General features: G+C 44.1%; 1 protein-coding gene across 1 annotated transcript; it reads left to right on the forward strand.

The window, feature by feature from the left end:
- Nucleotides 1–673: 673 nt before the first annotated feature.
- On the forward strand, nt 674–5521 carry barhl1b (BarH-like homeobox 1b; the record flags this gene model as incomplete). Its single annotated transcript, XM_079179468.1, has 3 exons — nt 674–1124; nt 3742–3964; nt 5230–5521. 3 exons carry the CDS (start codon nt 674–676, stop codon nt 5519–5521), a joined length of 966 nt encoding a protein of 321 aa, XP_079035594.1.
- Between the last annotated feature and the right edge of the window lie 9524 nt (nt 5522–15045).

The following is a 15045-nucleotide window of genomic DNA, read 5'->3' on the forward strand; positions in this document are numbered from 1 at the left end:
CAAGGTTTTGTTGCTCTACTTGAAGGAATGCGAACACGTTCCTCCCGTCTTCTGTGTGACCACATGGCGAAGCTGCCCTGACCGTTTTCCTCCGGTCCTCTCTCTCAGGTCTGTCGCGTACCTGTCCATGGTGCTGAAACGCTTTCTTACCCTCCGAACAGACCGGTGCGCCGCTGCTCCCACAAACATCCACAAATACACTGTGTATTTTCTGCATCTTTTCGCGTCTTGCTGGTGAGTGCGTTTTCCCGGCGAGCCTTCTGAACTCAACAACAGACGGAGTTGGCGTTGAAGGAAGCAAAAGAAGAATCGACTGCGACTCTCCCAAAAGAGACGATCGATTTCAGGAGGACACATCTTTCGAGACTTGACAAAAAAAAAAAAAAACAACAACTAGAAAATCGGATGCATGGACGATTGCTGTAACACAACTTAGCCTGGAGATATTTGCTCTTTAAAGAACCAGTTGGGCAACTGGAAATACCGGATGAATAATCTTCATTTGTAGCGTATCCCAGAACATTTTTCTCGGGGCGGGGGGCTCTTTCTCCTCTGCTGGATCAACTTACACTTAGACAACCCCCCCCCCCCCCCCTCCCTCCCTCCCTCCCTCCCTTAAATAAAACTTGTCCTGAATACCAAATGGTAGTTTGAGGAGGCCTCGACCAAGACAATGGAGGCGTCCACCAACGGGTCCAGCTTTGGCATCGACTCGCTGCTGTCCCGCAGGCCTGGAAGCCCGGTGTCCAAAGGGGGCAGCCTGGTGGGGGAGTGCCGCTCGCCGCTGGAGTTCAGCCCGAGATCAGACGCGGAGAGCGGCTGCTCGTCGCCTCCGTCGCCGCGGAGGGAGTGCGCGGACGAGGTGGCCCAGAGGCAAGGTCACGGCGTCGGCCTGCCGCCGCACCTGCAGCACGCGCAGATATCGGCGGGGTCGCAGCAGAGGACCGTGACCTCGTCGTTCCTCATCAGAGACATTCTCGCGGACTGTAAGCCCCTCGCCGCGTGCGCGCCCTACTCCAGCAATGGACAGCCGACTCAGGAGGCGGGCAGGCTGGTCTCCAAGATAGCGGAAGACTTTATGGAGAAAATCCACAGCAACTCGTCGTCAGACAGTGAATATAAAGGTAAGGAGAGAGAAGAGTAGACACAGTGAGAGCGGCTGCTCTGCGGCGGAGAGGAGATTGGAGGTGAAACTGAGTTGGCCTTCTGCTTTCACACGGGACGTTTGGCTCTTGTAGAAAAATATTCCCATTTTTAAAAAGAGTTTGAAGCCTATCTGGCTCGTCCTTTTGCTATTCTATATTTGACTTGTCTAGGTCCATCTTTGTACAATGTTTAGCTGCAGCTGGTCTTTTTTTGGTGCATCTTTATACGTTTTTTTTAAAGTATTTTTAAAATGTCTAATTAGGACAAACTTCATTAAATAGCAATTCAATAATAAATGCAATAAAATAAAAAATAAAAAGAATCAGAGGTGTACTAAATACAATAAGTGGTGCAATCTGGAGTAATGCATGACGTTGGAATAACAATAGATTTAAATTACATTGAAAGCTAAACTGCAATTTATAATGTAGGCACAATGGATGCATAGATGAGCTGATGACAATGAAAAATAAAAAAAACACAAAGACATATAAACATAATAAAAATAGGATATACGCTTATAAAAGTATTTTAGGCCTTTTTTCAGATGACTTCCTAATAATAATAATAATAATAATAATAATAACAACAATATAATGTAGAAGAAGAATATTTTCTAACTCGGCTTGAACAATATTGGGGGAGAAGTGACAAAAATATCTTCATCAATAAACTGACACTATTAGCCGGCCACCGGAGGCCATCAATGAGGGCACATTGAGCCGGCCCTCTGCTGCAGCATCACGGTGGTGGAAACCTGAGATTTGTCCCTGCGCGGTGACGGACTATTGGGTTCATTTTCATTAAGTTTAGACATTTTGAATCAGCGCGGGCGCGTTTCAAAGCCTTCGCGTGAGCGGAATATCCAGAAAGCATCTGTTAATGTCAGGGAGGCAAGAACGGGAGAGATGACAGGGTCGCCTCCAGATAAATGCCATCAAGGGCCTCTCTGTTTCCAATCATGTCAGCCATAACAGACATGTCACCTACATTGACAGTTTAATGAAGCAGCGCCTGTTAAGGACGACGACCGCTGTAGGCTATGAGGGGAAATATAATATCGAATTCAATACATGTGAGGATGCATTATTAATATTATTATTTCAATATTTACTGTTTTGTTTTGTTTCATTCACTCATGGGCTCACATTAGTTTTATTCCTTGTTCACTTTTCTTGGAAGCTATTGATACGGCGTCACGTCATCAATTCGTTCGACAAAACTCAGTGTGTGTGTGTGTGTGTGCGCGCGTGTGTGTCCGTGCGCGCTCATGTTGGCTGGAGATGCTCATCGACGCGCTGATTGATTGAGGGAGCCGCGGGGCCCCACGGCGCGCCTGCACGGTGGCTTTGATTTCCACGAATCCGCCTCCTATAATATTTCGGGGGATTTGATGCAATTTGTCCCCGGCGCTAATCAGATTTGTAACCGCGCAAGGCCGCGCGGGCTCTTGATTTCCACTCATTTCCACGGTCCTGTGAAGTTCCCCCGGTCGCGGTTGAAAGGCTCGTCCTTCCCTTGTGGCTCAATTAGGCGGATTATTGTGCTCCTTGAGACGATTCAACTATTCAACTACCAAGATCTCTCGCCTCGCCCCCCCCTTCTCTTTCCTTTCTTTTTTCTCTCTCTCTCTCTCAGAGAATTGACTATAAGGACTGTATATCAAGGCTCGCCCTGACATGACACCACGCAGAAAGAGAACAAAGGCTGCGGCTCTGCTGACGGGAGGAATATCAGATTGGAAGTGCGAATATTGGAAGAGCTTTTCATAACAATTTAAGCCCAAATCAAATAGCTCCATATAGCCTATAGGCACTGTTACTAGTGCCGTGATTTCACACTCCGCAGTGGAAACTGTCAATGGCTCTCAAGTGTAGATAAATAGTTTTAAAAAAAAGAAAAAAATCAGACGTGTATTTTAAAAAACATTTTGACAAAATGTGTGAAGCCTTTTTTGAGTCTTTCTATAAAATTCGCGTTACGCAAAATGTTCACCTTTGATTCACGTGGTGTTAAATCCAGCGATTTAAAATGACGACAAATAAAATGTGCGGTTTTATTTGACCTCACTTTTTTAACACGGACCTGACATGACATTTAAAAACAATTGCAGCGCCGCGTAAAGTTCCAGATGTGCAGGCTTTATCGCGTCTTTGAGAGGGGGAGCAATAATTCTATTATTATTATTATTATTATATTAAATCCAGCTAATCAATCAATCAAACAACCAATCAAGCCTTTATTTGGCGCACCTCACACAGGACATGCAGGTCAAATTGTTTCTCATAAAAAACAAAAAACGAAGAAACTGAATTGTATTAGAATTCTCTTTTGCCTTCATCCAACTAACTTCATGTCATATTTTATTTCCTCCCTTATCGATTCTCTGATCAAAGTAAGCAGCTTCACCCTAATGAAGAGCTACAGGGCAATAAAAGAGACTCACTGTTGTATTTCAGTTGACTCTGATATTTGTCTGCCTTGTGTGACGCTTCTGCACAGATTCATCTGTCCACACAAAGATGTCGCGTTGCATTACACACGAGGCCACTTCTCTGTTTTCACCTTCTTCTCTCTCCGTTATTTGCCCGCCAGTGAAAGAGGAGGGGGACAGGGACATCTCCAGCAGCAGGGACAGCTCTCAGGTCCGGATGAAGAAGCCCAGGAAGGCCCGGACGGCCTTCACGGACCACCAGCTGGCCCAGCTGGAGCGCAGCTTCGAGCGGCAGAAGTACCTGAGCGTCCAGGACCGCATGGAGCTGGCGGCCTCCCTCAACCTCACCGACACGCAGGTCAAGACCTGGTACCAGAACCGGAGGTAAAGACGCTGCTGCTGCTGCTACTTAAGAGGGGGTGGGGGTGGGGGTGGGGGGGGAATCTGGTTTCTCACGGCTGGCTCATGACACCATGGACCCAGGGACGCCATGTTTTCCTCTCACCCTAAAGGTGGCATGAGTTCACTTTACTTAACTGCACATGAGCCTCTGCCACTAGGGCTGAAACCAAACGTTATTTTAATTATTGATTAATCTGACGATTTTTTTTTTCTCTCCTCGATTAATCGTTTGGTCCATAAAACGTCATCATTGTTTGTGGACAACCCCGTTACCCAGAGCACAAAGGGGAACGTGTTAAGATACATTCAGTGGCATAATGACTTTTAACAATTAATCAGGATTTACTTTTCTGTCAATTCCACTCAACTAACGTTCAATTAGTTTCAGCTCTTACTTTTGCTCCACAATAGCATTGATTGACAGCTGATGAATTGATCCTATTCATTTTAGCATCATCGAATTGTCTGGAGATTGTATACAAGGCTGCTAAAAAAATCAAATTGAATATATATATATATATATATATTTCGATTTTTAGCACTTTTTTACTTGAAGAGAAAACACAAGATCACATCACGGACACAAGTGTTTTCCTTCGCTGCATTCTATTTATTGGGGGTTTGGGACGCTTGTCTGAGTTCATCTCCTCCGTTTTCAGCAGCTTCATGCAACACGATGACTTTAGCAGCATCCGATTTAAGTCACACACACAATGAGCCTGCATGTAGCTGGGAAACGTTTTGTAAATAAATAAAACTCCTTGCAAAAGAAACCGTCTTCATCAATGTTAAAAAAAGAGAGAAATCGGTTTTCTGCAGTTTTCGGTTGAATCTTCAGCATTTATTCTTCCACAGCTTTGACTCCCAGGCAGCTAAATGACATAAATAAATATAAAAACAACACTTTGGCGTATGAATAATGCATTGTTGCATGTGTGCATATCAATAATTCAAACAAACCACTATATCTACTCAATTATCTTTATTATGAATTATTCACCTGCGTGGAGTGCATGCGGGCAATCTAACAGACGTCCTTGGGTGTGAGTACAAGTGGCAGGTTGGAGACTTTGGTGCTTTAAAAATAAAAATAAATAAACAGATGTATTGCTGATTTGTAATTGGACCCAAGGTAAACAGACGGGAGATATTTCGGCGTGTGTCAGATCCAAACACACACTAATGCTCCGTGTATGTATCGATGCGCGCGTGCTCAAAGCTAAATCAGCGTCTTTCCTCTCTTCCAGGACGAAGTGGAAGAGGCAGACGGCGGTGGGTCTCGAGCTGCTGGCGGAGGCCGGGAACTACTCCGCCCTGCAGAGGATGTTCCCATCCCCGTACTTCTACCCGCAAAGCCTGGTGTCCAACCTGGACCCCGGAGCGGCCCTCTACCTGTACAGAGGCCCCTCGGCGCCCCCGCCGGGCCTGCAGAGACCCCTGGTCCCGCGGATCCTGCTGCACGGCCTGGGGGGCGGCGAGCCGCCTCCGCCGCCTCTTCCCCCCATGTCCAGCGTGCTTACTCGGCCGACTCAGCGGTGAGCCGGTCCCTGCTGGCTTCCTTTTTTCTTTTTTTTTGTACGCCGAGGTCGGCAGGACTCCTAAGAAGAAATGAAACAAAGACAGATACAAATAAAAACGGGACGAGCCAGAGAAAAAGAAAACTGTTGGAGGCCTTTATATGGTGCGAGGCGGCCGATTGAGGCTGAACCCTGTGGACGGAGAGGAGTGACTCAAACTGACTGTGTGGGAGGATTCTTTCCCTGTTTTTTGTTTTTTTTGGGGACATGAGCTTTATTTATAACTTATTTATTTTTTAATCTGAATCAAAGCCTCTAAGTTATGTATTTATTTGATCCCAGTGTCAGTATTTTTTGTGTTTTTCCCAACAACAGATACAATTGTTGGTGGAACTTTGACCAACAGTTCAATGCCAATTAGACCCCCTATTGGTAATATTATTATTATTATTATTATTATTATTATTATTATTATTATTATTATTATATCATTATTATTACTGCGTGGATGTTCATGGATATTGGCAAAGTAGCATCCTTCCATGTACTATGAATATAATGTAGAGGATCCAAAGGTATTAGTAAATATTTCTTTTTTTGCCCTTTCTAAAGCTCTCTTGACTTTTCTTTCCACGAGAAGAACAAGATGATCAGCAGTCATAAACCTGTAAATAAGAATATTTTGCATTTTATTCGAAAGAGACTGATTTTAAAAGAAACCTTTTTGTTTTCTTAGTTTGATCTATTTTGTGCGTCTTTTACAGACCGCGGTGATCCAGTTTAACATAATAAACTAGATTATCCGATCAGAAACTATACAGGAGAACGAGTCAGAATAATAATACAAAATATGAATAAACATATTAGTCTGAGAAGGGAAGCCTGGACCCAGATACAGGCACAAACACGAGAGCTGCGGGGGAAAAAAATAAATCTATATAAAGTCATTTTCTTGTTCTTAGTTGAAGTTTTAGCGGAGAGAAAAATGTGAAGTAATTTATATAAAAAAAGCAGTTTTATTCCTGCAGAGGAGGACACGGGGACGCAATCACCTCAGTAATGTTTTCTTTTTTCTTTTTTTGCAATGAACAAAGCGATCGGACTCGGGTCCACGTGCAGGTGTAACTGCCTGTTGATTTGATGTATTTGAACAGACGTTGTGCATCATACTTATGTTACTTCATATGAAGCCGTGATAACCCTTAATTGTTATACTCTCCTTTGGTGAAAAATGTATATTGCAGATATCAAACTTGTGGAGTGGTTCTCGTATTTCCTGGATCGTTTTGATTTAATTTATTTTTATTTTTATTCTTTTCGTTCCTAGCTTCCCCCCCCCCCCCCCCCAAAAAAACTCTCCTCATTTCGTGAAGTTCATTTTTTTTTTGTGTGAAATTCACAGCATTCGTTGGACAGAAAAGGGGAGGGGGGGATTTGATGTAAAAGAGAAATACTTTTATAAATGTGGAAATAAAAGTCTTTCATTTAATCACGTGGCTGCTTGAATGTGTGTGTGTGAAACGGAAACGCCACGCGGCTTGAGGGACTGGAATCAACACGTGGATTTACGCTGCAGTAGCAAAACAGCAGCAGCACCTGCTAGTGATGGGACTCATACAGCTGCAACAAATAGGAGACTTGTTGTTGATTGGTCTTCTAAAGCTGCAGTGTGAGGCCGTATAGTGTTGCATTATTTGTCCATCACATGTAGACATTATATCTCAGGATAATTTATATATAAATGATCACACAGGTAACTGATGTATAAATACTCTGCTTAACATCCTTTCGAAAAATAAAACATAGAAATGTAGAAAATGTGATATTTCACCACTGGTTTGGTGCTAGAATAAACGCCCATATTAGACCAAATCAGAAGAAAAGCAAAAAGTCATGGAGTCACATAAACGTAGAGGCCTGTAGAGGACTGCCCACCGTTAAAATAGGAGTACTTTTATTAAGAAGTGATATGAACACGTGTCAGTGTCAATGAGCAAAGGTTGAGGAGATGGCTGGCGGAGCTTTAATTAAACATCTCCACTTTTCCGGAAAATAAACACAATTTGAAGGGCTCGCGGGTTTCTATTAGAGGGAATCGTGTTCGAGTGAATTTGAACATGTCTGTCAAACGACTTTTTCCCTCCTCTGTTTGGTTTAGTCTTGTTGATTTAATTTGTTTAATGTTGAGATGAGGGCGTGAAAAAAAAAAAAAAAGTTAATATAAAGTGTCACCGGTACCATTACACATCCATTTTTTTTTAACCTTTTCCAAAGAAAAGCAGAGATTTCGAAAAAGATTCCACAACTAAGTTTAATTTTAGGTATCCTGTGTTGATCACACACATGTTGCCTTATATTATTCTTTTTATTACGTTTTATTTTTGTCCTTTTTTTTGAAGGAATGCATGAAAACAGCTTTGATTGCAAATCGCGTGAAAAAGGTCGATTGGAAATTGGTAGTAAAGAGCAAGCGCGCACACGTAGGCCTATACACGCACGATCCTCTCTCTTTCACTCCCACATTCAAAAGTGCAATCAAAGATCAATTCCAGCTAATGTCTTGAGAGAGGGGCCAACAAAGCAGAAGGGTGTTCTGTCCAAAATGGAGGCCCTGATCCCCCACCCATCCTCTTCTTCACCATTCCCACTCTCCTAAATTAACAGCAGCAACTCCAATTCGTTTTCCATAAACAATGCAGGAGATGAAATATTAATGTTATGTGCGCGCAATTGTTTAAGTGCCCTAAATGATCCCATTTGGAAATTGATTGTTTCCATCCTTCTTTTCCTTGAGGGTGCTGGATGCGCGCTCCTCTGCCAAACGGCTCCAACAGCTGGTGACCGGGCTGGAGCTGACTGCAGGCCGGGGATCAGCGTGGGGACAGCTGGTCAGCGGCTCCACCGGCGCCGCCCCTCCCTCCTCCGTGCGCATCTCACCAAACCCCCCCTCCGAGTCGACGAGGACCCAAGTTATCCGGCCGCGGCGCGTTGGGGGTTAAAGGAGTTCAGGCTGACGGACAAGACTTGGCGTGTAGGATGTTAACGATTAGACAAAAGACTTTAATAGGTTTTAATTGAAAGTCGATAATGGGTCTGATAGCCAGCTCCCCCTGCTGTCATCCACGCATGGCACCTGTTATCTGGGGCCTCCACTTAGTGGCTGACCACGCCGTGACATATCAGAGTGACGGCCTGATAACTGGCGCGTTTATGATGCGGAAAATTGCATTAAAAATACAGAGGGCTGAGCCGAGCTCTGACAACAGGGAAAGTAGAGAGTGGAGGGAAGGTGGGGGGGGGAATCAAACACCTCCCAACTTGCCAAAAGATCATTATAGTCCCATCATGAGGATCCGTGACCGATTCAGATAATGAAAAGGGGGTTATTCTTGCAAAGTGCACAGCTGATTATATAAGGAAAAGCCCCCGTGTGTCTTGTTGGGTGACTCGGAGAGGGTTTTTTTTCCCTCTTTTCTTTGCATGTGAAAGGCTGTTGGTAAATCCCCCGGCTCTTACTGTGGATTGTCCCCGGCTCAGGGTTAATGAAGTGCGGATGGAGTCTGGTTGAGCTCCCGACAGACAAAAAAAAAAGAGAAAAAAAAAAGGCTTAGACCCAGAGGATCAGTGACTCTGCTTAATCCCGTGGATTCCTAATAATAATGATAATAATTCAAAAGAAAAAAAAAACTAAACAAAAAACAAGCATTTGATGAAATTAAGAGTGAATCAAAGCGTAATTTGCATCGTGCTCGTGGTGTGAACGCTTTTAGATTTCCTTTCATTCCTTCCAGTGGACCAATGAGGCAAATCTGCCGCGTGCATTAGGACGGTTTCGATACACTGGCAGCGTTTTGCTTAAAACAATCCGCGGGGGGAGAGATGAAAAATAGATAAATTAAAAATGTTCAAGAAACGCATGGCCTATTTTGCCGTTTTTCCTGAACAATGGCCACAAACGAAAAGCACTGATTTCTGTAGTTCCATGCGCAGAAGCGAAATGGGCCTTTATATGGGCTATTATACCGGCTGTTAGTCAGAGAAGACATCACATCAATTTATTCCCACGTGCCTATAGCCTCTATATCCCACATACCGCCTGTATTTAGGGCATTTTGGAGTAACCTTTGAAGCCATCATAGCACACTGAAGTGTTTCAAAACAGAGCAAAACCATTCTGTTACACACACACACACACACACACACACACACACACACACACACACACACACACACACACACACACACACACACACACACACACACACACACACACACACACCCGTGTGGAATACTCCAAACTAAGTGTTTGGCGTTTTAGAAATATCTGTTTTAAATATAGCATCATCTGCTTCAGTCTATATGGTAAAAAAATACTAATGTGAATGTATGGGTTTGTGATATTTAAGAGTATGCAGCAGGCGGGGAACACTATGTGTACGGACCCTGGCACAGTCATCACATTCTAAATATGTTTTATTGTCCTTCATATTAAAATCTGAAATTAAAAAAGTCAGCCAGCTTCATTCACTATAACCAACATTTCTGCGGCTCCATAGCTGAAAAGACGGAAGAGAAAAGGAGAAGAGAGAGGCTGTAGTGTTGAAATGAATCTGACTCAGCAATGAACAGAGACATTTAGAGAGATGAAGTACATGATGAAGTATCAGCAAGTGTAAAAAAAAAAAGGGGGGGGGGGTGTGTGAGAGATGCGCTCCTTGCCTGGAGGTACGGGGGGCCGCGAGGAGGAATGAAAGCCTCGCCGACTGGAGGGGAGATAACCCCACTAATCATTTCCCCAATATGACGGGGGAGAACTACAAACTTGGGTCAGGGGCGCGGGGATTGACATCCCAATCTCAGCAAATAATGAAAGCTTTCCTCTCGGATCAGAAGGAGGGTTAGGGAGGCAGACAGGAGAGGAGAGCGGGAGAAGAGGGGGATAGACGTGGGGTATAGAGAGAGAGAGAGAGAGAGAGAGAGAGGGAGGGAGAGGTGGGGCTGCTGCTTCACAACCACACACACTTATCTATAGAGCCTTCACTGGAAACCTCTCATTCTTTCATTGTGGACTGCAGAGGAGGGTGAGTATCCCGACTAACAGACTGGAATTAGCATGATATGCTTCTAGATGACCCCCTCACCCTTAAAACCGCCGGAAACTTCACGTGTATATAGTGAACAAAAGACAGAACAGACACTTTTCAAAGAAGTTTTCAAAAACAAATCTTAACTATCAAACTGTAACTGTTGAGATCATAAGTGAAATGTTTCAAACGTTAGGCCTGCACACTGTCAGTGGCTGAAATGACCTCATTCATTCAACTGAGCTAATCATCAACATTTTTCTGTATTTTCAATTTTTCACTAGTAAACAGGACAAGCCAGCATGTTTTCAGATGTTTTTAATCTATTTTTTTGAAAGATGGGACGCTGATTGATCAGCTAACGTTACTTGATCATGGTCAGGGTTACAAAAAATGATCACGTGTTGTACTACTATATTGTATATTTCATATTGAAGACCATAAAAGCATTTTTTTATTAAAAAAAAGTAAGCCGTATCTCAATAACTATAAGCAATAACCTTGCCGTAATCAAATACAGTCTAAAACGAGCTAAATTGTTATTCAGTATAATAAATGCCGCTATAAGAATGTAACCAAGTATTCAGTGCTAACTTGCAGTATTTGGCGTTAAAGGCCCATATCAGGTGGTACTCAGAAAGTACTGAAGTTTGAAACCAGAGACCTGCTGTCACTGTGAAACAACAGGCTTGAGTTTGGCGATGTGCATGGAGACGGGAGGCCACGTTGAAAATTGAAGAAAAAACAACTGTATTGTTCAGACTCCTGATTGTTAAACGTTAATTGGGTCGGTCCCTCATTAGAATTGTCAAACAAGGACAACAACATACATTTATAAATCAGAAGATTGCTGTTACTGGATGATTTTTATATTTATTTATTTGCTATAAAAAACAGAGACATGAAGAATTCCAAAAAGAAGGAGAACTCATCCACTGACGAACAAATCCTTGCCTCTCCCGTTTCCCAGGGAGTGACGGCGGCTGTAGCAGCAGGGGGTCTGTGTAACCACATTACTATCAGATGACATAGAGCTTATTCAATCAATACCTTGTTGTGTTAAGGGAGGCTCCGCCGCCTGCCACACTGGGGCTCTCGGCAGCCCCTTTGGCCAGACGACATGGCAATAAAAAAAGAATTTAGAAAAAAACAACACACCCCGAGGCCCTGACCCCCACCGGCCGACCGGCCCTGGAAATGCCTCTGGGACCAGACGACAACCTCGAGCGATGAGTAAATCCCACACTGATCTGTGAATGACTTCCAGACTAGAGACGTTGAAGGAAATGGCAAAGCCCACCACAAAACCGGCCATTTATTTCAGCTTCTTCCCGAAAGAAAATGCAAAGCTATTCATCTGCGGTAGACACAATGTGATAAATTCAGCAAGCGCAAAAACAAGAGAGTGAAAAATAACCCCTCCGTGTGAAGACACGGACTCTTTGATGTACAGATACGAGTTGGCTTGACTGCTATCCTGTGATTCACAGTGACGATAAATGCGTCTGATAGACAACGGGATGCATTTCACCACTGCAGCTTAATTGACGTTTTTGTGGTTTTTAAATTTCTATAAACTGAAGGGTTACATGGCCCTTAATAGATAGAAAGAACAAGTCTTTAAACTATTTAAAAATACATTTTCATCCCGTTACACATTCACGGTGAACAATCTAATAATGCTGATTCTCCAAACACTGGGGAAATAAAAGCAGATTTTCTTACAGAAACTTGGCAGTTTTTCAACACAGCAGCGATTTACTATTTATAAGTGATCCCAGCATGCAGCTTATAAATGTGAAGACTGTCCGTGATCTGGTCTCATTTGAAAGGCGGCTAAATTAAAGGGAACAGGCAGTTTCTTGGACACCCCTGGTTGGACCCTGGGGGTCACTGACCGGGGCCACAGGGAGGCCTCTCACCTCATAAACATAAAGGGAGGAGAGGCCATCAATAAATGATGAGGAGTGGTCGACATGTATTTTTAACGGTGCTGCCGTGTGATGTCTGGCAGCTCTCTCTCACACTCGCTCTCCTGGTGGAGGGCAGAGAGCAGAGAGCAGAGAAGGACCACGCATTTTCTTTTTTTGAATTAGGCCTTCCTCCCCCAAACCCTCTCTACACGGGAGGGGAGGAGGGGGGGCGTAGCTCAGGGGTGCAGGTGGTTTCAAAAATAGATAAATAAAAAAAGGTATCGATGGCTAATGTTCCTGCTTTCGCTGGTTGTGCTTGTGCATGAGTAACAAAGCGATCGGAGTTAAAGATGGGCATCATGCATCACTTTGATTATGTAACCAAGATGGAGCGTGCAGGCTAGTGGGGCTGGGTGTTACCACTGAATATCAATATTCTTCTGACATCCACATGGCACATTTGTGGCATACATCAAAACTTTAGGGCTGCAAGTAGTAATAATTCTGTGGATTGATCTCTCCACTAGTTCTACAGTTAATGGAACGATTCTTTAGTCTAGAAGAAGTCACAAGTAGAAAAGAAAAGCAGCCAAAACGCACGTTTGACAAGATAGAAGTTTGACATTTACGTACACGATGAGGCGGTTAACTTAACAATGAATCCTTTTATCGACCAATGGTTTCAGCGGGAAACAAATATTTATTAAAAGCGTTTCCTTGAGATCCTTATAGGACACAAAGGTTAGGTCAAATTATTATCACGTAGGTGGAATATTAAACTAATAATACATCTACATCCATGATCTGTATTATGGGAATAAACATGTCAACACGTGTTGTTTTTACAAGCTGCCAGAAAAAACCCCCAAAATATTTAAACTGATGATTTTCTCTTTCTTTCTTTTCTTTTCACTATTTGGTTGTGTTGAGCGTCGACGTCTCAGCACAGGATAAATTATGGGAAAGTAGCAGAACTGCCGAGGGAGCGACTCTGTGGGTTCTGGCGGGGAGGAGATGATTGATGTTGCTTGTAGCCTACAGGGGAGCAAGCAAGCACGCGACAATCGATTCCATCAGCGACGGCAGGCGGGAAGAACAACACGGCCTCGGTTTGATTTACAAGTACGGGATCTCACTGAATTATTGTCATTATCAAAGTACGGGCGGGCCTTACACTGCGGATGTATCTCTACCACACCGGGCTCTCCACTCAGAGGGGATCCAACACAGATGTGTTAATGGGGCACACAAATAAACATCTGTTATTATATATCAGTTCACAGCTATTAGAGTTGCATCAACAGATCCGCTGAATCCGTCTCCGAGCTCCGTGATTGGACAAGCAACTCGCCAATAAAGTTTGGTCATCTGCAAATGATTGTCACTGTAAAAATCTAAACTTCTTGTAGTTTGACTAATTAGTCACTGCAGTGCCAGACTCTCCATCACTGAAGACTGGGATGCACCACAGTGAGCTACTGTTTCAAACTAGGGCTGATTTGAGTCATTAGCTAATTCATCGTTAAAAGTTCAAGGTGGCATCTTCAAAGTGCTTTTGTCCAACCAATTATCAAATTTGTTAATGAATTTAATCAAATTATGAATGAATGAATTAAGACACAGGCCATTCCACTTTGGATCATGGTAGTCAACATAATAAGTACAAACACATAAATATCAGCTCTGTGCACAGACAGGAACGCTGCCATTTTGCCCACACACAATATTGATGTACCTGTGCTCTTGCAGGGCGTCAGGTGTGTTCGTCTAGGGGCCAGAGATGTTGGAGCATCAGTCTAGAGTAGACGGGTTGGGGACTTAAAGGGGAGGGGGGGGGGGGGGGGGGGCAAAAGGCCCCTAATTGGACAAGTGAGACTGGTGGCGGCGAGGCTGACTGTGGGGAAGACAATCTACCTCAGTGACCACTCCTTGACATGCCATTTGCCTCCGAGGACCCCCAGGGCTGGCCGAGCAGCTGCCCGACAGAGCCATAACTCCGGGCCAAGGCGAGGACCTCGGGCTAACAAGCCGATGAGGAAAGACTGGTGGAGCGTTTGTGTGTGTGTGGGGGGGGGGGGGACATCAGAGAGCGGTAAAGCAAGAGTAGGAATAGACCGAGGAGTCAAGAGGAAACACAGATGTGCCGCGACACTTTTCTGCTTGCAGAAAACTTTATTCTCTAACACGCGCGGAAGCCGGAGATCTCACGCTGCCGAGAGGATGGCTTTAATCGCGAAAGCAGCGCCGTGGTTTCCCTGCCTTGCTCCGGATCCTAATGCTCATTTCATCATCAGACAAACTGACACCGATATATATTTACATGGAGCAGGAGCGGCAGAGGAATTTTGAGGCATGATGCCGGGGAGATCAGAGGCCTGGTTTATAGAACGGAGGCAGCACAAACAAACAACAGCAAAGGCCCCTAGCTCTGCACACACACACACACACATATATAAACACAGACGCCCACAGACACCCACGCCTATATCCACCTGAGTGGAGGGAAACACACTCTCCCAGGTTTGAAGTTTCGTCTGGAGTGGCAAGCC

Source organism: Pholis gunnellus (assembly GCF_910591455.1).
Source record: "Pholis gunnellus genome assembly, chromosome: 18".
NCBI classification, from domain to species: Eukaryota; Metazoa; Chordata; class Actinopteri; order Perciformes; family Pholidae; genus Pholis; species Pholis gunnellus.